The sequence below is a fragment of the Notamacropus eugenii genome, chromosome 5 (genome assembly GCF_028372415.1).
Source record: "Notamacropus eugenii isolate mMacEug1 chromosome 5, mMacEug1.pri_v2, whole genome shotgun sequence".
Taxonomy (NCBI): Eukaryota; Metazoa; Chordata; class Mammalia; order Diprotodontia; family Macropodidae; genus Notamacropus; species Notamacropus eugenii.
The window spans coordinates 289245302-289268324 of record NC_092876.1 but is presented as its reverse complement, the minus strand read 5'-3'; the positions used below and the strand labels follow the sequence as shown (position 1 = coordinate 289268324).

The window sequence follows — 23023 nt, the reverse complement described above, 5'->3', positions numbered from 1 at the left end:
CTGAATTCATCTTCACTTACCACTTACTGAGTATTATATTCAAAGCAAATTGTATTCATACAAAGATGAGTAAGATGCAGTTTCAGCTCACAAATATGCTATAGTGTCACAGGAGAGATAAGAAATGTACCAAAAATTTACAAAAAAAAATCCTAGTACCATTTTTTCTTTTTTTGTAATTTTTAAAATTAATTTCTAATATATTTTGCAAATTTTTTAAAATTTTACACTTAAGTACAAAATGAGAAAAGAAAAAATAAATATTACCATGTATACAGTAGACCATAAGAGAGGATTCAGTATAAAACAATAAATTTCCATTTCAAGAAAACCTATATAATGAATCCAATACATTGTTTTCAAAGCTCCCCAGCTTTTCTTTACTTCCTTGTTGGTTTTCTTTTGTTCTCTACTGTGCACTTTTTATTTTATTTTTTCCCCTTCCTTGCCCTCCCACCCTAAAGAATACAATTAAGAATATATACATATGTGTATATGTATATATAAAATACACATACATATATACAAATACATAGCTCTCTATAAACATACATATATGTACTCATACACATGTATGTAATACTGTACTATGTTTATTCCCTCCAGTCATTTGTTTTTCTAAGGGTGGATAGAATCTTTCTTCATAAGTCTTTCCATTATTCATAGAATTCTTTTTTAATTATCATTTATTTATCTATTTTTCTATAGGAACCTTGAGGTTAATTTGTGTATTTATAATCATTAGAATTACTTGGCTGCTCAAAGTTGTCCTTAAAACAATACTGCTGTTACTTTTTACATTGTTCTCTTGATTCTGCTCACTTCACTCCTTGTTATTTCATGGACATCCTGCCATGCTTTTCTAAAATCAATGAGCTCATCATTTCTATCATGAATATATACCACAATCTGTTTATCCATTCTCCAGTGGAGGGGTATCCTTGTAATTCCAATTTTTTGACACCATAAAGAGAACTGCCATAAATATTTTATAACATGTAGGTTATTTTCCTTTTTCCTAATCATCTTGAGAAACAGACCTAATAATGATATTGCTAGGTTAAAGGGTATTTAGGCAGTTTAATAACTCTTTGGACATACCCCAATCTCTCTCCAAAATGGTTGGATCAGCTCACAGACCCACCAACAGTGAATTAAGGTCTCAATTTTTTCCATTTCCCCTCCAACATTTGACACTTTACCCTTCTATCATTTTAGCCAATCTGATAAGTATAAATGATATCTCAAGGTTGTCTTAATTTGCATTTTCCTAATCAATAATGATTTAGAGCATTTTTTCATGTGAATATAAATTGTTTTGATTTCCTTATGGGAAAACTTTATATCCTTTGTCCACTTATTAATTGGAGAATGACTCCCATTCTTGTAGATTTGACAAATTTCTTTATTTATTTGAGATGTGAGACATTTATCTGAAGAACTGTCTACAAAAAATTTCCTGCAGTTTTCTATTTTCTTTCTGATCTTGCCTACATTTTTTTATTTGTACAAAAACTTTTTAAATTTGATGTAATCAAAATTATGTTTTACATCTCACAACACTCTGTCTCTTGTTTGTTCAAAAATTATTCACCTATCCATAAGTCTGATAGTCACTATGTTCCATGTGATTCAAATTTTCTTGTAATATTTCATTTAATATCTAGGTCATGTATCCCATTTTGACCTTATCTTGGTAAAAAAAATGGTGTAATATATTGATCTATGCCCAATTTCCAACTTTCCCAACATTTTTTTTAATCAAATAATGAACTCTGATGCCAAAACTTCAGTCTTTACACTTGTCAAACATTGGGTAACAATATTCATTTGCTTCTGTAGATTGCATGTCTACTCAGTTTCACTGAGCTATCTTTCTATTTCTTAGCCAGTACCAGATAGTTTTGATAGTTACTGCCTTATAATATAGTTTAAGATATGGTACTCCTAACCTCCTTCCTTTACATTTTTTTTTCCATTAGTTCCTTTGATATTCTTGACCTTTGGTTCTTCCAAATGAATTTTGTCATCCTTTTTTCTAGTTCTGTAAAATAAGTTTTTGCTAATTTGATTGGGATGGAATTGAATATATAGATTAATTTTGGCAATTGTCATGTTTATTATCTTGGCCCTGCTTATCCATGAACAATTAATATTTTTCCATTTATTTAAATCTGAGTTTATTTGTGTACAAAGTTTTTTATGGTTTTGTTCACATAGATCCTGGGTTTGTTTTGGTATATGTATTCCCAGGTATTTTATTCTATCTAGAGTTATTTTAAATGGGATATCTCTAGCTATCTCTTTCTGCAGGATCCTATTGGTAATATATAGGAATGGTAATGCTTTATCTGGGTTTACTTCCTATCCTGTTACTTAGCTGAAATTATTAATCATTTCAATCAATTTTTTAGTTAATTTTTTAGAATTTTCCAAGTATATTAACATATCATTGGCAAAAAGAGATAGTTTTATCACCTCATTCCCTATTCTGATTCCTTCTATTTCTTTTTCTTCTCTTATTGCTATGATTTCCAATATTAAATAATATTGATGACAGTGGGCATCCTTGTTTCACACCTGATCATTTAGGAAAGGCTTCTATCTTATCCCTATTACATCGTTAAAATGTTAAAAAACCCTTGTTAATGGTTTTAGATAAATGCTTCTTAAGAATTTAAGGAAAAGTAAATTTATACCTATACTTTCAACTGTTTTTTTTTTTATAGAAATGAGTATTGTACATTATCAAATGTTTTTTTACATCTATTGATATTATCTTGTGATTTTTTTGTTACTTTTATTATTGGTATACTCAGTTAGGTTAATAGTTTTCCTTACGTTAAACCATCCCTGCACTCCTGATATGAATTCCTCTTGGTCATAACGTATAATCTTTATCATATATTGTTGTAATCTTTTTTCTAGTATTTTATTTAGGATTTTTGCATCCATATTCATTAATGAAATTGATCTATAACTTTCTGGTTTTACTTTTCCTGGTTTAGGTATCAATATCATATTTGTTTCATAAAAGTTTAATAGGACTCCTTCTTTGCCTGTTATTCCAAATATTTTTTGAATATTAGAATCAGTTGGCCTTTAAATTTTTGACAAAATTCAATTGTAAATCTGTCTGGTCTTGGTGTTTTTTTCTTAGGAAGCTTATTTATGGCCTGTTCAAATTCTTTTTCCATAATAGGTTTATTTAGATATTCTATTTCCTCTTCTGCTAATTTGGGCAATTTGTATTTTGGTAAATATTCTTCCCTTTCACTTAAATTTTTAAATTTGTTGGCATATAATTGGGCAAAGTAACTCCTTATAATTGCTTTGATTTCATTTTCTTTAGTATGTATTCACCCTTTTCATTTTTGCTACTAATAATTTTGTTTTCTTCTCTCTTTTTTGTTTAATCAAATGGTTTATCTCTTTTATTGATTTTTTCCTCAATACCAACTCCTAGTTTTATTTATTAATTCAATGACTTTCTTACACTCAATTTTATTAATTTCATCTTTAATTTTTAGGATTTCCGATTTAGCGTTTAATTGAGGAGTTTTAACTTGTTCTTTTTAATTTTTAATTGCATACCCAGTTCATTAGTCTGTTTTTTTAATTGATATAAGTACTTAGAAATATAAATTTCCATAGATTACTGCATTTTCTGTATCTCATAGGTTTTAATATGTTGCTTCATTATTGTCATTTTCTTTAATGAAATTGCTGGTCTTTTCTATTATTTGTTCTTCATCCCATCCATCTTTAAGATTGGGTTGTTTAGTCTTCAATTAGTTTTTTTCCTAAATTTCCATAATTCTTTATTAAATATAATTTTTATTGCATTGTGGTCTGTAAAGGGAGCATTTAATATTTCTGCTTTTAGCATGTACCATTGAGAAAAAGGTGTATTCCTTTCTATTTCCCTTTACTTCTCTCCAATTATCTATCATATCTAGCTTATCTAAAATTCTATTCACTTCCTTAACTTCTTTCTCATTTATTTTTTTGGTTAGATTTGTCTAGTTCTGAGATGGGAAAATTAAAGTCCCCCACTATTATGGTTGATACTATCTATTTCCACTCATAGTTCTTTTAACTTTTCTGTTAAAAATTTAGATGCTTTTGTACTTCTGCATATTAGTTTAGTATTGATATTGCATCATTATCCATGGTACCTTTTATTATAATGCAGTTTTCCTTTATAATCTCTTTTAATTAAATCTATTTTAGCTTTGACTTTGACATCATATTTGCTATCCCTGCTTTTTTTCCCATTGGCTGAAGGATACTACCTTCTACACTAGCCCTTTATTTTAACTCTGTACATAGCTATCATTTTTAAATGTGTTTCTTATAAGCAGCATATTGTCAGATTTTTATTTTAAATTCATTATGCTGTCTGTTTCTGTTTTATGGGTGAATTTATCCCATTCTCATTCACAGTTATAATTATCATTTGTATATTTCCCTCCATTCTATTTTTCCTCACTGTTGTCCTTCTCAGTCTCTTTTTTACCCTATTCCTTCTCTAATTTATTTCTAATCACTGCCTCCCTATTCCACACCCTATTAAAGAATTTCCCTCTTATCCTTTCTCCTTACCCTCCTTTTCCTTATTCTACTCACCTTACTAAGGATGTCATCCTTTCCTTCTTCCCTCCTCTCCTGTCTGTGTCCTCATCCTCTCCCTTCTCCTATTCAAAGGAAGGTAAATTTGGATGGCCAGAGGATGCCCAGTTAACTTGGTGTTTACTGACTAGATCCTTCCCTTCCCTTCCTTTCCCTTCCCTTCCCGTTCTTTCCCTCTTTCCTTCCTTTCCCTTGCGTCACAGTCTTCCATCACTGAAAACAAAATCAAGTACAAGTTATGTCAACATTTCTCTGATGGCATGGTCTTTTTCAGCAACAAAGGATGAACACAAATCTAAATCTACACAACTTTCTATACCCTACCCCTTATTCTATTCCCTCACCCTTTTATTTCTTTAGAAATTTAAAAGACTTTTATACTCTTCTAAATGTATATGTCTATCCCTCTTCAACTCAGATCTGATGAGCGTAGGTTTTCAGCACTACCAGCTCTCCACTGCTGCCTGATTGTTCTGTATCATTTCTTCCTCTTGTGCCTCATTTGTATGAGATAATTTCTCTTTTTTACCTTTTCCTACAATGTTTTGCTTTTTAGAATCATCACATCATACTCAGCTCTTCTCTGATCTTTCTTTCAAACTACCTAGTTCCTAATGACAATCTTAAGCATACAGTCTGCATTTCCGCTAATAAAAAGTAAACAGTTTGTCCTTTATGAATCCCTTGTAATTGATCTTTGATGTTTACCTTATATTTATACTGGATCTTATATGTCAAGTTTTCTATTAAGTTCTGGTCTTTATGCAACAAAATCCTGAAAGTCTGTCAATTCATTGAATGCCCTTTCTTTTTTTCATTAAGAATTATATTTAATTTTTCTGGGTAAGTTATTTTTGGCTACAACCCCAATTCTTTTGCTCTTCTATCTATGATGTTCCAAGACCTGCAGTCTTTTTATGTAGCAGTTGCTAGGTCTTGTGTAATTCTGATTGTGGCTCCAGAGTAGTTGAATTGTTTTTTTCTTGTTGCTCATGTATTTTCTTCTTAACCTAGAGGTTTTGGAATTTGGCTATGATATTCCTGTAGGTTTTCATCCTGGGATCTCTTTCAGGTAGTGATGGGTGTTTGTTTGTTTTTTAAATTTTTATTTTCCTTTCTTGTTCTAAAACTTCAGGACAATTTTATTTAATTATTTCTTGCATTACTGTATGGAGATTTTTTTTTTGATTGCAGCTTTCAGGTAGTACAATCATTCTTATGTTTTCTCTTCTTGAACTCTCCAGGTCAGTTGTTTTTCTTAAGAGATGATTCACATCCCTTCTATTTTTTTCTTTCTTTTTGTTTATTTATTTTATTTCTTTACATCTTATAACATCATGTTCTTCCCCTTTCCCAACTCTATTTTTCAAGGAATTGTCTTCTTCCTTAAGATGCTCTATCTCCTTTTCCAGTTACTTGACCCTTTTCATAATTTTCTTGTATTATCTTTACGGGGTTTTTTTTTCTAATTTTTCCTCCATCTCTCTTCTTTGATTTGTAAAATCCCTATTAAGTTCTTCCACAAATTCTTTTTGGGCAGGTGACTATTTGACATTGCTTTTGGGGGTAGGAGAGACTTATTTTGCTTCAGTATCTTCTGAAAATGAACCCCAGTCCTCTCTATTCCCATAGTAGCTGCACACCATTGGGTTCTTTCTCCTTTGCTTGTTATTATAATCACCTCTAGTCCCAGGATATGGGTGATGGTGCCTCTGGCCTCAGGTCATTCTTACTATTATTTTTTAAGCTTTGTGCAGGACCCAACCTCAACACTCCTTTCCCCTTCCAAGCCACAGATAGGACCCCCAGGCACAATATGCTAGAAATGTTCTTGCTCTGTGAAGATCCTCCATTGGCTGGTGACCTTTAGTTCTCCACTCTGGCTTGAAACTGAAACCAAGAACTCAGCTCTTCAAATGCCCACAACCTGTAGCACCCCCTCTTAACTAGTGCTGCACTCACCTGTGTGTACTGGTTCCTTCTCACCTTCAGCTGCAGCCTGGCACTATCTCAGTAGCACAACTGGGCCTGGCATGACTGAACATCAGAGTCCTTCAGTCTTCCTCTGCTCAGATATCTGACTCCCTACTCTGTTTGTGAGGTGAGAATTCCTGTGTCTGAGGTTGAGACTGCCTCCCAACCCAGCTGCCCCAACTGCTTGTTGTTTGTTGGTTCAACAGAAATGAAGTCTTCTCCAGTTGTCCCAGAAGGACCACTGCTCTGCCCCAACTCTTGTTTATTTTTACCACTCAACATTGGCCCTGAGGCACTATCTTATCTTACCTGTGGAGGAAATCTAGAGTTTAGCATTTTCTGACCTGCTCTCCCTTCTTCCCACAATGGCCTTCCTTTATTCATTTTAAAGAGAAAGAAAAAATAAAGAACATTTCCCTGTATACAGCAGAACATAAGAGATGATTCAATAACAAAGTTCCATTTCAAGAAAACCTATATAATAAATACTGCACATTGTTTCAAAGCTACCCAGCTTTTCTTTGCTTCTTTGTAGGTCTTTTGTTCGCTTCTGTGGTTATTTGTTCTCTTTTGTGCACTTTTTACTTTATTTTTTCTGTTCCTCCTCTTCCCACTCTGCACCCCTCCTACCCTAAAGAAGGAAAATTAAATACAGATATATTTGTGTATATGTGTGTGTACATGTGTACACATATATGCATTTATTATGTATACGTATACACAGATATCTATAAACATACCCACATATACTATAGATGACTATATTATGCATATTTCCACTTTTTGTCTCTTTCTCTGAAGGTGGATAGCATCTTCCTTCATAGGTCCAGATCTTTCCATATTTTTCTAAATTAATTAGCTCACTTCTTACACCACAGTTGTATTCTAACATAATCATGTCCTATCTGAAAGATTACTGAATCCCCTTCTTTTACATCTTTTTCCCTGGTTTCTTTGAAATTCCTGCCCTTTGGTTCTTCCAAATGAATTTAGTTATTTTTTTTGTAGCTTAGTGATATATATATATATATATATATATATATATATATATATATATATATATATATATATATATATATACATATATATATATGTATACATATATATACATATATATATAATGTAATTTAATTGGGATGGCATTGAGTAAATAGATTAGTTAAGTAAAATTGCCAAGCACAAATTAAGAATACAGTAAGTGTATATAGGAACTGCAAAAATAAGTACCATAAGATAGATTTCAACATGTGCCCTACAAAATAAAAGTCTAAAGTTTGAGGAAGAAGTAATTTAGAGAAAGTCCTCAGACTGAGACTAAAACTGAAGTTTATATCTTCTCTTTAATAAGCTAAATATGAAAATTTTTCTAACTAAAGAAGTGAAGAAAAAAATTCTTTGGCATTTATGCCCTTTTGGGTAGTTTTGTTTTTTTGTTTTTTTTTTCTCTCTTAAGGTAACAAATGAGAAAAGGTAGATGAATCTAAACTCAAGCTAAAATCTAGTTTAAGGGAGAGTAGCATGTATCTAATTATTCTGGCTTCTCTATGCCTGAAATAATATTGGAGGATTTGAAACAAGTTACCTATATTTATGAAAGGTGAGAAGATTTCTAGCTTTTACTTGATTAAAGAAGAATTAACAGAGGAAAAAAAGGCACTGGAGTTGGAGTCAGAAAAAACTTGGTATTGAAAACTATCTCATATACTTGCTAACATTTTAACTCTCGGCAAGTAATTCAAGCTTTACCTCATTCATCTGCAAAGTGGAGATAATGAAAATATTTCCGTTACAAAGTTATTGTGAAAATCAAAGGTAGGTAAATTGCTTTGTAAACTTGAAAATATTATATAAATATCATCATTGCGATGATTATTGATTTAACTCTTTTTGTAAGAGTCCATGAGGAAATGTTATCTCTCAGCTTGGAAGCAATCCAAAGAATGAGAAGTTTGTAACTGTACCTTAAAAAAAGACAATGAAGTAGCACATTTCAAAGAGTGCATCCGTATCATCAAAATAAATGATTCATGTAGCAAATATTTATTAAAGGCCTAATGAATGTAATCCTCTGTGCTAGTGAATAAGGACACAGATACATGCTGGAAGATAATAGAATTTAAATTAGAGAGGCCTTGCTCATAAGGTCTAATAGGGAAAAGACATGCAAAAGTGATTCTGAAATCAAGGAAAATGATAAAAGTGCAAGAGAGGAGTTGCTCCGCTGGCCTTCTAGAAACTGACTGCTTACAGACATGGTCCATATGATCAGCTGCATCATTGCCATGTCCCAGAACATGGGCATAGGGAAGAATGGGGACCAGCCCTGTCCCCAGCTCAGGAATGAACTCAGGTACTTCCAGAAAATTACTACAACTCCTTCAGTGGAAGGTAAACAGAATCCCTTGATAATGGGGAAGACCTGGTTCTTCCTTCCTGAGAAGAGTTGACCCTTAAAAGACAGGATTAATTTAGTTCTCAGCAGAGAACTAAAGGAACCTTCTTCTGGAGCTCATTATCTTGCCAAAAGTCTGGATGATGCCTTAGACCTTCTGAAACTTTCAAAACTAGCAAGTAAGGTGGACATGATTTGGGGAATTGGAGGAAGCTCTGTTTATAAAGTAAGGATACTGACCCTCAGAGTATCAGCAGCAGCATTTAGAACACAAGGTTGCCCTGAGTCTCACATTTATCCTACTATATCATTCTGGCTTTGACTAAACTTCTACCTGGATAGCCCATGGGCATCTCATACTTGGGATATCCCAAACAGAACTCATATACCCTAAAACCCATATGACACTACCATCCTTCCAGTAAGTCACCCAGGGTTAGAAATCTGAAATTGTTCTTGAGTATTCCTCAACTCTGTCTAATAGACACCCTCCCTTCAGAGAACCTCCTTGACTCTTTCATCCCATGTATCCATTCACTTAGATCTCTACAACATCACTCACATCCAATTTTTTCCTCATAAGTCAGCTTCTATCTAGGCCCTTATCACCTGTTGCCTAGACTACTGAAAGAGATCCTAGTTAGTCTGCTTACTCCTAGTTTCTCCCCTCTCTAATCTGTCATCCTACCTGCTGAATTGATGCTCCCAAAGCTGATTTAACCATATCACCATCTGTACTCAAAAATCTTCAGTGGACCCCAATCATCTATAGGATCTAATATAAAATTTTCAACCCACTATTTAAATCCCTTCACAGTCTGGCTCCCACCTACATTTCCAAACATTTCATCTTATTCCCTTTCACAAAGTGTCTTTCAGTCAAACTTTCCAGCTTACTGGTCCCTGGACATGATGTCCCACCTCCTACTTCCATACCTTTTCCCTAGGGTCTCTCTATCTCTAAAATGTCCTCTTTTCTAATCATCTCTGCTTAATGGATACCCTGACTTCCTTCAGAGAACAGTTCAGGTGCCATAACCTAAACAAGGCTATTTTTTATTTTTTTCCCCTCCTGCTCCTATTAATAGCACCCTTATTTTTTAAAATTACTTAGAATATACTCTCTTTTAACTCACATCTATACTGTATTCCATTCAATAAAATATAAGTTCCTTATGTACAAGAACCTTCCATTTTTGTTTTTCTGGTGGTAACACAGGACCTTGTACATGTACCCATTTAATAAATATTTGTGGAGTTAAATACCAAAATAAAATGTGCAAGAGAGGTCCAACCAAAGAAATTTGGAAAGGGAGAGGTAACATTCACTTGGAGGGTTCAGGTAAGATTTCCTTGAGGAGATGCTGCTGAGTTGGGACTTCATGAAATGGGGACTTAAAAGGGTATATATTCCACATAGAGGGGATTGCACAAAAGCCATAGAGATAGGAGACTGAAGCATACTAAGAGAGGATGGAAAGATAACTCATTTGCAACATAGGAGCCTGTAAAGTTGTAGCAATAGGAATTAAGTATGGGAAGGTAGAAAGTGTTCCAATTATAGTGTTTTCAATGCAGTATTTATACTTTGAGAAGTAATGTGGAACCCCTGAAGGTTTTTGAGTAGAGGAGTAACATGATCAGAGTGTTACATTAGGAAAATTAGGAATCAGTGTGAAGGATGGAATAGAGAGGGGCAAAATTAGAGGTAGGACCTAGAGGCGGGAAGACTGGTGGAGACTATTCAAATAGTCTGGCTGAGAAGAAATCAGAAGAAATCACTTGAACCCAGGTGGCATCAAGGGAAATTGAGAGGAGATACTGCCCAGATAGAAACAATATGAGTTGGTAAATATTGGGATTCATGGAATGAAGGATCATTGACATCATCAGCGAATGGTTACTATATTTAAAGACTACTAGAAGAATGTAAAACAATATTTTGCTTGGTTTGATTCTCTTGTCTAAAATCTAAGATGAACTCATTCTTGGATGAGGATAAAAGTTGTTTTTGTGATTATGCATGCTAATGAAGAGTGGTATTTTAATTTCCTGTCTATATTTATAGGTGATATTGACATAAAAATGGACTCTACTTCTCATGAGTTACCAGTGAGGACTCTGGAGCGCATTGCCTCTCAGCTTGGATGCAGTCTGACCGATGAGAAGCTTGCTTTGCACCTGGATGAACACGATGAGCTAAAACACTTCCAAGAATGTTTCCATATTCCAAAAATGAAGGATCTACCTTTAAGTGAGAAGTATAATCAATGGGGAAGTTGTTATCTTCTGCATATGCTTATTTTAATGCATAAACATGGGAAAGATTTGTGATTTCTTAACCATAGAGAGCTCTCAGTATGGGAGCACCTTCTACCATGCAGATTATGGTTCTGTGTGACTCAGGAGATGAATTCTAAGGGAGTTGCCTGAGGAACACAGATTAAATGATTTTCACAGGATAATCTTGTTTGTAAGTGTGGCAATTTAACCCAGGTCTTCCTGACTCAAAATCCAGCTCTCTTTTTAGTGTGCCACACTACCTTAGGGTTTAACACAGAACTTTGGAAAATATGAAAACATTGCATAAGAGATCCATTGCAGCCAGATCTGAGAGCAGTAGATCTTTAGTGCTACTAAATAAATCAACCTATCAGTCTATCTCAGCCCCAAATGCTTTATCTTCAAATTCTTCTTTTGAGTAATATTCTAAAGCATAGTACTTACAAAGTGCTTATCCTGTCACTTATCTTCTTTGAACAATATAGTGACTGATTGAAAATTATAGGCAGACACATTTTCTTTTAATGGAATGTAATGTCTTTAAGTACTTATAGCTCAAAGCAATTACTTTCAATATAATATATTTTAGCATCTTCTATTTGGTTTACTCAGTTGATGGTAGTATTGTATTTTAAGTGAATTTTATTCTGGTACCTGCAGATTTTGTTGAGATAGGGAATATGTGATTATAGTTACTTCATGTGTTGAGGATGAAGGACGTACAGATATACTGGAGAATAAAGAAAAGATGATGTCTTGGAAATGATGTCTGAAAAAAAAATCCACATTTTCTAAGAGACTAGCAGTGACAATGGTTATGGGAACATCTGCTTAAAAACAAAATATAAGAAATGTAAGGAGTTGTTTTTCATACTTGACCTTATTCATCTTCAAATCCATGAAAATGACTACATAGATTTAATTGAATTCTCTGCCCAGAAGTGCTGGTTTCAATAGATTTCATAGTGGGCATTTCCCATTTTTTCGAGATTGACAGATACAAATTTGTGGGCCCTAAGTAACTGTTTTTAGATAAGTGGATATTATTTAACCTGATAGGGTGCTGAAGTTAAGTGAAATGAAAGCCTGCCAGGAACTATTAACCCATAAAGGATATTATTCTGCTACTTTAACATTGCTATCCTTGGTGAGCTAAAATAAGCCTTAGTGTTTTGGAATTATATTTTTGTGCCATTTAGAAGTGGATTTTTTTTTTGTTTGGTCAGCAAGTACATTGGTTTGATGATTTCTAAGATTCTTCTAGTTCTAAAATTCTGAATTCTATGACTAAACTTCTTATTGAACTAATTCACATTGTTTATCATCTAATGAATGTAAAGCACTTAGCACAATGCACGGCACATAGTAAGCACTCCATAAATGGTAATTACTACTACCACTACTACTACCACCACCACTACCACTAGTACTGCTGCTACTACTGCTACTGTTACTACATTAGGAAATTCTGTTCAAAATAACTGAATGTCTAAACTAGTAAGAGCTGGAAGGAAAGGAACTTTGAAATAATTAAGGAAGATCAGACAAATTTTAGGTGGCAAGAGTTTTATTGAATTAGATATTTCCTTGTTCCCCTCTCTCATTTCAACTTTTTCTCTTGGAGCCTTTTTGGAAAAGGAAGACTATCTGTCTTTCTTTAATACTATAGAACAGAGGTGTCAAACTCATTGTTGGCCACAGACTGGCCTCTGAAACTTCCCTGAGGCCAGAACCAGGTTAAAATGTAATTGGGAAATGTTTTTCAAAATAAAAATAAATAAGTGAATAAAATAAAAATATAATACAACGTGGTTAATTTGTTGTCTTCTAAGTTAATATGTGGCCCACTACGATCCTTTCTGTAAGAGTGTGACACTGATACTTGAGAAGGCACTAAAGAAAGTAAAATAACTTTTATTGTGCGATTTCATTTGTTCTTAAGTTTTTGCCATTTTTTTGTAAAATGTCAAAAGCAAGAGATATGGGGCAGCCAGGTGGCCTAGTGGATAGAACACCAGCCTTGGGATTGAGGACTTGATTTGAAATGTAGCCTCAGATACTTACTAGCAGTGTGACCCTGGGCAGGTCGCTGAACCTTAATTGCCTACACACACACACACACACACACACACACACACACACACACACACAGTTCCTAAATTTTAGCCCTTTGTCCTTAAAACAAAAATTTAAAAATTATAAATAATTCACTTATTAAATCCAAAAGTTCTATTTGAATAATCTATATTTTAAATTCATTTCACCTAATGTAATTTTATGACTAAATCAGATTATGCATAATGTATCATCTTTTTAGTAAACTGACAAAATTCATTTGGAAATATAAAATAATCTAAAAAGTATTGTATATATTTTCATTTTCCTCAAAATATATTGTGGGTTTTTTTGAAGGGAGAGGTGGAAAGGAAACACAAGCAATTTAAAACGTTATTTTTTATCACCATTACAAAATTTCCAGAAACTTATCATCTGTATTTACACATTTATTTTCTCACAAACTGCTTTGTTGATTGCAATCTGAACATACTATCCAGGAAAAAGCTACACAGAAAGGGGTTTTAAGATCATTATTTCATTCTATCTCTGATAAAGTCACTAGAAAAATCTTTTTTCATATAAAAATATATGCTTAGCTTGTACTACTCATCCCTTCTGAGGAAGGAGTAAGTCAGGTAAATGATAAATTTAAAGAGACAAGCCAGAATAGATCTGTCTGAGAGATGCTAGACATCCTCATTTTTTATTTCTCTAACCCTGACCTCTTTTCTAAGAAGGCATCTACTAAGATTTCCACTTCTACCTCCAATTCAATACAGACAAGACTAAGGTTGTTATCTGTTCCTTTAACACTGCATTCTGTTCTAACAAATCATTATCCATCTAGTCTCTTATGTTTGAAATTTCAGTGTTCTATCTTTTCTACTCCCGTTCTTCATCTTTCACATTGATTCCCCATATATTGAATCTTTTTATTAAATCCTGTCAGTTCACACACACACACACACACACACACACACACACACACACACACACACAAACTCCTAGTACAGACTGTCATTATTACATATTATATACCTGGGTTACTATAGTAGTAGCAGTACTCTTTCCCCAACTTAATCTATCATTCAAATGCCTGATTGTCTTTGTGCATAGATATGGCCATTTTTTAACTGGTGAACAATTATTAAGCACCATGATGTACCAGGCACTATGTCAGGTGCTAAGGCTAATGAAGGCAATAGAGATGAGATCTGTGCTTTGCTTGATAGAGAGATCACTCACATGAGGAAATACCCTTTGCCGATGTAGGTTGGTCCCTTATCAATAACTTGGAAAGAGCATTGATTGGTTAAATGACCTACATAGTTACATAGCTAGTATGGGTCAGAGGCAGCACTGGAAGTTAGTTCTTTATCCATTATTTCACACTGCCTCTTGATGCAACAGATAAACAGGCAAAAAAAACCCAAAAAACTGTTCCTGACTGCTAGGAGCTTATATTATATTAGGAAAAAGTAACATATACAAAGGCAAATCAGTCAACTAGAATTTTTAAATGCCTACTATGTGCCAGGTACTGCGTTGAGTAGCAGGTATACAACAATAACAGCAACAAATCAAAAGACATCCCCTGATCTCAAGGAGCTGACAGTCTAAAGGGGGAGACAAAATGTTAAAAATGTGTTTAAAATGTTTAAATACAACATATACAGGATAAATTCATTTCTCTAATCACTAGTGATGGAAAGCATTTTTTTCATGTGATTATTTATTCTTTTGATTTCTTCTTCTGAGAACTGCCTATTCATTTCTTTTGACTATTTATCAACTGGGGAATGGCTCTTATATTTATAAATGTGTTTATAAATGTGTCTTGCTTCTCTATATATTTGAGAAATGAGGCCTTTTATCAGAGAACCTTGTATTTTTTCCTCCAGTTTCCTTTTTTCCTTCTAATTTTAGCTGCATTAGTTTTGTTTGTATAAAAGCCTTTTAATTTCATGTAATCAAAATTATCTACTTTACTCATGCAATGCTCTCTTTCTTTTGTTTGGACATAAACTATTCCCTTATCCATACATCTGACAGGTACATTTTCCATACTCCCCTAATTTACTGATGACATCACTTTTTCTCTTGGCTTCTTTCAAGACTCAGCTCAAATGCAGCCTTCTATAGGAGGTTTTTCTTAGTCTTTCCATAATTCTTTTTGAATTTCGAATTTAGTCACTTTTTAAAAAATAATTACAAAACTGTTTGATTAATTCAAAGCTTCACCAACAGTATATTAATGCATCAGAATACAAAAACCTAGCTACTATTGACTATTCACATCTTTTGTTATCTTTTCTAATTTGTTAAGAATGATGCAAACCACTGGAGATGCTTTGATTTACATTTCTCTTACAATTTGAAACACTTTTTTATTTGTATAATAGTTTGACATTCTTCTTTTTTCAGAACAATGTATTCATATCCTCTTACCTGTTAACCATTTGAAAATGGTTCTTAGTCCTACATTATCTTTTCCACTTTATTTAATTTTTCAATTAACTAAGATTTATTTTCTTTCTCCCCATCTAATCTCTTATTTAAAAGAAAAACAAAAGCAAAATAAATTCCACCACTATTAATATTCAAAAACTTATTTTATTTTTCATCTTGAATCTACCATGTCCTTCAGGATGAGGTAGCATAAAAAAATCTATCTTCTGGAATACAGGTGTCAAATTGCCAGTCTCCAGATGTCTGAGAAAACTCCACAGAGGCCAGAACCATATTAAAATATAATTGGGAAAAGTTTAACAAAATAAATAAAAATACAATACAGCACAGATAATGTTAATTTGTGATTTTCTAAGGCATGATGTGACCTGTGGTAATTTACTTCTTTCTGAATTTGACTTCACTGCTTTAAGATCATGCTTGGTGTTTGCATTTATCAGAGATCTCACCTTTCAAAGTTCTTTGTCATTATACTGTTCTTATATATGTTGTTCTGCTTCTGCTCACTTCATTCTGTATCAACTCACACAATTATTCCCAAGTCTCTTCCAACCCATCCCTTATGTATCACTTAATTTTTTATCTATTTTGATATTTTGCTTGCTAATGGGGAAAAAAGACGATAATACAAGCATACACTAAGAAACACAATATTATAAGGTATCAGAGAGAGAGTCAAATTGGAGGAGGGACTGAGAGTGATTTTTGATAAGTTCTGATAATCTTAAAATAAGAAAGGAAAGGGATGAGGGAAAGGACACATTGGTGGGAATAAAGGGAGGCATAGTAGCAGTGCTTATAATCAAATGTGCAAATAGAATTCTGTATAAACAAGAAAGAGGTGAGGGGAGTGGGCATCACTTAATCATTGCTTTCATCTGAACTTGTCACAGGAGGGTAGAAATGCACAAATACACACATACATAAACAAACAGAAAAAAGTTTATTGTAAAAATGCATTCAACTTGAGGGTGGAGGCAAGATGTCAGAGTAAAGCCAAGGATTCTCCTGAACACTCCCCCAAATCCTTTCAAATACCTTTAAATATGATTCTAAACAATTTGTAGAGCAACAGATTCCACAAAAAGATGGAGTGAAACAAATTTCCAGCCCAAGACAACTTGGAAAATTGTCAGGAAAGGCCTGTTGCACTATATTGAGCGAGCAGCACCATCCAGCACAGGCTGTGCCAACACAAACCAGGTCCCAGCAAACCTCAAGTAGGCCTTGAGGCATCTGAATCACTGGCAACAGTGTCTGTTTATCGATTTCTCAGCCCACAGATGCTAAAGACAAGAAGGTCAGCAGGAAAGTTTTGTCCCACCTGAGTGATAGTGGAGTCCTGTCCAGGGCAGACCTGACCCCAGAAAACCAGAAGCAAGCCTTAGGAGTGACTAAATTGGTAACAGAGGTAGCAGTAGCAGTGGCTGCTTCAGGACCTCTCAGTCCAAAGATGACTATTCAGAAGGAGATTATAGAGGTCTTTTTGCTAGCACTGAAACAGGACTCTGTTGTTTTGCCTTTACTTGGATCCTGATCATAGTTCTGAGTAGCAGTCCCAGGATGAAGAAGAACACTAGCATGGCAGAGCTTGTGGTCCCATTGCAGTAGAGGACCCTCCTCACAATCCCAGGATAGAAAATAGTACTTGTGGTCACTCACAGACTAGAGGAGGAGGACAAAACACATCTCTTTAGATTGAAGAACTGAAAACTTACAGGTTCCTAGAAGTATCTGAAAACAGCTGCACAAAACCCCTGAACCTTGGAACAATGTGCCCTCTACCCTTGAAGCAGAGTCCTACTTTAACAAAGAGTTAAAAATCAAGTAATAGGCTGAGAAAAGGAGAAAACAACAGAAAAATTCTGACTATAGAAAGTTACTATGGTCTCAAGGAAGATAAAAACATACACTCAGTAGAAGACAATAAAATCAAAGCTCCTACATCCAAATTCTCCAAGAAAAAAATAAATTTGTCTCAGGCCATGGAAGACCTCAAAAAGGATTTTGAAAGTCAAGAAAAGAGGTAGATGAAAAATTGGGAAGAGAAATGAGAATAATGCAAGAAAATCATGAAAAATGAATCAACAGACTAGTAAAGCAAACACAAAAAATACTGAAGAAAATAGCACTTTAAAAACAGATTAGACCAAATGGCAAAAAAGATCCAAAAAGTCATTGAAGGGAAGGATGCCTTAAAAAAGCAGAAATGGACAAATGAAAAAGGAGCTCCAAAATCTCACTGAAGAAAATAATTCCTTAAAAATTAGAATGAAGCAAATGGAAGCTAATGACTTTATGAGAAATCAAGAAATTATAAAACAGAATCAAAAGAATGAAAAAATAGAAGACAGTATGAAATATCTCATTGGAAAAACAGTTGTCCAGGAAAATAGATCCAGGACAGATAATTTTAGAATTATTGGACAATTTGAAAACCATGAGAAAGAAAAAGAGCTTAGACATCATCTTTCAAGAAATTATCAAAGAATACTGCCCAGATATTCTAGAATCAAAGTCTAAAATAGAAATTGAAAGAATCCACTGATCACCTCCTGAAAGAATCCCAAAATGAAAACTGCCAGGAATATTATAGCCAAATTCCAGAGTTCCCAGATCAAGGAGAAAATATCGCAAGTATCCAGAAAGAAATAATTCAAGTATGATGGAGACACAGTCTAGAAAACACAAAATTTAGTGGCTTCTACCTTAATGGATCAGAGGACTTTGAATATGATATTCTGGAGGGCAAAGGAGCTAGGATCACAACCAAGAATCAACTGCCCAACAAAACTGAGTATAATCTTTCAGGGGAAAAAAATGAAAATTCAATGAGATAGAAAACTTCCAAGCATTCTTGACAAAAAGACCAGCTCAGAATTGAAAATATGACTTTCAAATACAAGACTCAAGAGAAGAATGGAAAGGCAAACAGGAAAGAGAAATCATAAGGGGCTTAATAAGGTTAAATTGTTTGCATTCCTACATGAGAAGATGATATTTGTAACTCATAAGACCTTTCTCATTATTAGAATAGTTAGAAGTATATACAGATAGTGGGCACAAGAGTGAGTTGAATATAAAGGAATGATATCTAAAAAGTAAAGTGAGAGCAGAATGTACTGGGAGAAAGAGAAAGGGAGAGGTAAACTGGGATAAATTATCTCACATAAAAGAGGCAAGCAAAAGCTATTACAGTGGAGGGGAAGAGGAGGAAAGTGAGGGGGAATGAGTGAACCTTACTTTCATTTGAATTGGCTCAAAGAGGGAATAACATACATGCTCACTTGGGAATAGAAATCTATCTTACCCTACAGGAGAGTACAAGGGGAAGAGGATATGATAAAGAGTGGTGGTGAAAGAAGGGAGGACAGATTAGGAGAGTGGGTAGTAAGAAACAAAACACTTTTTGAGAAGGGACAGGGTAAAAGGAGAGAGAATAGAATAAACTGGGTAAGAGGTAGGATGAAGGGAAATATAACTAGCAATAGTAATTGTGAGAAAAATTTCAAAATGAGTTTCTCTAATAAAGGCTTCATTTCTCAAAGATATAGAGAGCTGAGTTAAATTTATACAAATAAAAGTCATTCCTCAATTTACAAATGATCAAAATATATGTTTTCAGATGAAGTATTCAAAGCTATCTATAGCCATATAAATATATTCTAACTCAATTGGGGAAATGCAAATTTAAAAGTTCTGAGGTATTACTGCATACCTATTAGAATGGCTAATAGGACAGAAAAGGTAAATGACAAATGTTTGAGGGGATGTGGGAAAATGAGACATTAATGCACTGTTGGTAGAGTTGTGAACTGATTCATCCATTCTGTAGAGAAATTTGGATATGCCCAAAGGACTATAAGACCATGCACACCCTTTGACCTAGCAACACCACTTCTAGGTCTGTATCTCAAAAGAGGTAAAAAATACAAAAAGAAAAAGGGACTTTTCTGGGAGGCAAAGAATTTGAAATTGAGGGGATGCCCATCAATAGGGGAATGGCTGAACAAGTTGTGGTAGGTGATTATGATGGAATACTACTGTACTATAAGAAATGATGAGCAGTATATTGTCAGAAAAACCTGGAAAGACTTTTACGGGATGATGCGAAGTGAAATGCACTTTGTACAAAGTACAGAAATATTGTAAGATGATCAACTGTCCATGACTTAATCATTTTCAGGATGCAATGAACCAGGAGTACTCTGAAAGACTTAAGATGAAAAATGCTATCGATCCATCTCCAGAGGAAGAACTGATAGTGACTGAATACAGACTGAAGCATACTTTTATATATATATATATATATATATACATATATACACACATGTATACATATATATAATATTATACATATTATATATAACATTATACATTATATTATATATATATATATATACATATATATAAATAGGAAAATATAGGAACCCAGGAGAAGGAAAAGGAGGTAAATAACAGGGGAGGCAAATATAGGGAGGGAATAGTCCTAAGAAAAATGAATTCGAGGGGAAGTGACAAGTATCATGAAAAGGTCTGGCAAAGAAAAGAAAAGAAATAAAAAGAATTTGTCATTAAAATCTGAGAGAGAAGGAAAAAAGAAAAGTAGGGGCTAGACACCATTTGCATTAAGCAAAGAGTATTAGTGCAACTAAGAGGGAGGAGAGAGCAAAGAGGGACAGAATCAATGAGAACAGTGAAAAGAAATGCATAATTAATTGTAAATGTAAATGGTATGAAGTCATCCATAAAAAGAAGTTTGCAAAATGAATTACAAAGTAGAATCATATAATATTTTGGTTATAAGAAACAAACCTGAATATAAAGATTCATACAGAGTTAAAATAAGAAATTAGAACAAAATATATTATGCTCCAGATGATTTTTTTGGGGGGGGAGGTTGGGGAGGAGGCAACCAGGTTTAATTAACTCACTCAGAGTCATACATCTAGCAAGTGTCTGAGACCAGATTTAAACTCAGATCCTCCTGACTCCAGGACTGGTGCTCTACCCACTGTGTCAGCTAACTGCCCCTCCAGATGGTTTCTTTTTAAATTGTGCAGCAATCATGATCTCAGAGAAAGGAATAGCAAAAACAGAGTAATAAAAGGAGTTAAACAGAAAAATTACATTCTTCTGAAAGATACCATACATAGATAATTAATCTCAATACTATTATACATATATGTGCAGGCATACATACATATGCATATACATATGTACACATATATGTGTGTGAGTGATATATATGTGTTTCTATACATGCATATACACATATATACATATAAAATATTTAATATTTACATGTATACACTGAGTGGCATAGCATTTAAATACTTATAGGAAAAGCTAAATGAGTCACTGGTAGAAATAATGAAATTCTAATAGTGAAGAACTTCATTGTACCCTTTTGTATCGCCAAGGTAATATTCACAGCACAGACAGCGACTACGAATATATTGGCGTAATTCTGAATTGCAAAGTATAACAGACTCTCCATACAGAAGGCAGAAGAAAAACATTTATTCAGACACCAGAAAGCCAAATCCATCAGAGTAACCAAGAAGTCAATACATGTTAGCCCTACAGGGGACAATGCCATTCCCAAGCCTTCCCCTGCTACTGGGGCCTTCCCACAAGCAAACATTCACAAGATGAGCTGTGCCTGCCTGCATACTCTTCCTCTTCCTCCCTAAACGCTGTCACTCACTTTATCTCAGTTCTGATCCACCCTTCCTGTTCTGCCTCTTCAGCAAGTTCCTTCTACCACCTGTGACTTAGGCTTCCATGTGATTTAAGCAGGTCACATGGGCCTATTAATGGATGAGAAAGAGCTTCAAATTAAGCAAAAATACATTAATAATACACCTTTACATGGCTAGACAAATTAACCAAGAGGATTCCTTATTAGAGGAGAAGGAGAAAGACAAAGAAGAGAAGGAAGAGTGGAAGGAGAAGGAGGAAGAGGAGAAGAGAAGAAGGCTAAGGATGTGAATATAATTTGAGGACAAGTTAAATATGATAGATCTCTGGTAATTATTTAATGAGAATACAAAGAAGCAGCTTTCTTAGCTGTTCATAATACTTTTGCAAAAGCTGGCTATTTCTAAAAACTTCTACAGAAATTTTGAACACATATTTTATTTATCACAGTAAAATAAGAATTATAATTGGTGAGGGACCATTAAGAAGGACTAAGAATTAACCAAGTGCTAAATAATTTAACCATAAACTAAAATTGGGCATTCCAGAAAGCAAATGATAGATAACTGTAATTTCACTGAAAATAATGAAAACAATGAGACAACATACTAAAATTTTGGATATATAACCAAAACAAACTACTTTTTTAAATATATAATTTATTTATTTTCAGTTTTCCACATTCATTTCCAGAAGAATTTGAATTCAAAATTTTCTCCCCTTCTCTCCCCATCCCCACCCCAGGACAGCATGCATCCCATCCACCCCTTCCTTCAGTCTGTCTTCCCTTTTATTAACCACCCTTCTTCCATTCCCTTTCCCCTCTATTTTCCTGTAAGGAAGAATAGACTTCTATTCTCCTTTGTCTGTATAGCTTAATTTCCATTTGCATGCTGAAACAATTATTGATATTCATTCTTAAAGCTTTGAGTTCCATATTCCTTTTTCCACCCACCCCCACTGAGAAAATGAGCAATTCAATGTAAGTCATACATGTGTAACAATGCAAAGCACTTCCATAACAGTCATGCTGTAAAAGACTAACCACATTTCCCTCTGTCGTATCCTGCTCTCAATCTATTCCATTCTCTCCCCACAAGACCTATTCTCCCACTATAGTGCTTTCTTCTGATTATCCCCTTCCCCAATTTGCTGTTATTTGCATTATCTTCTCTCTCCTATCCCCTTGCCCCCCGCCTTCCTGCAGGGTAAAATATATTTCTATATCCAATTGAGTGCGCATTATTCTTCCTTAAGCCAAATCCCATGAGAGTAAGGCTCGTTTATTTCCTTTCATCTACACCCTCTTCCCCTCTATTGTAGAAGCTCTTTCTTCCCTCCTGTATGTGAGATGATTTGCTACATTCTGCCTCTTCCTTTCTCTTACTCCTAATACATTCCATCAACAGTAAACTTTATTATTTTTAGGTATTCTCATTTCATATTCAGTTCACCCTGTATACATACATACATACATACACCCATGTACATATACATACCTACACACATATA

At 34.1% G+C, this 23023-nt stretch overlaps 1 protein-coding gene and 1 pseudogene across 1 annotated transcript in view; both read left to right on the top strand.

Moving 5' to 3' along the window:
- The window catches only part of KYNU (kynureninase), a 156300-nt gene that overhangs the window by 18207 nt on the left and 115070 nt on the right, over positions 1-23023 (top strand). Inside the window, exon 2 of the mRNA XM_072613189.1 lies at positions 11067-11252. Coding sequence (XP_072469290.1) covers positions 11084-11252 — 169 coding nt within the window. The 5' untranslated portion in view covers positions 11067-11083. The remainder of the gene's footprint in view (positions 1-11066; positions 11253-23023) is intronic.
- On the top strand, positions 7997-11056 carry LOC140506228 (dihydrofolate reductase-like; annotated as a pseudogene).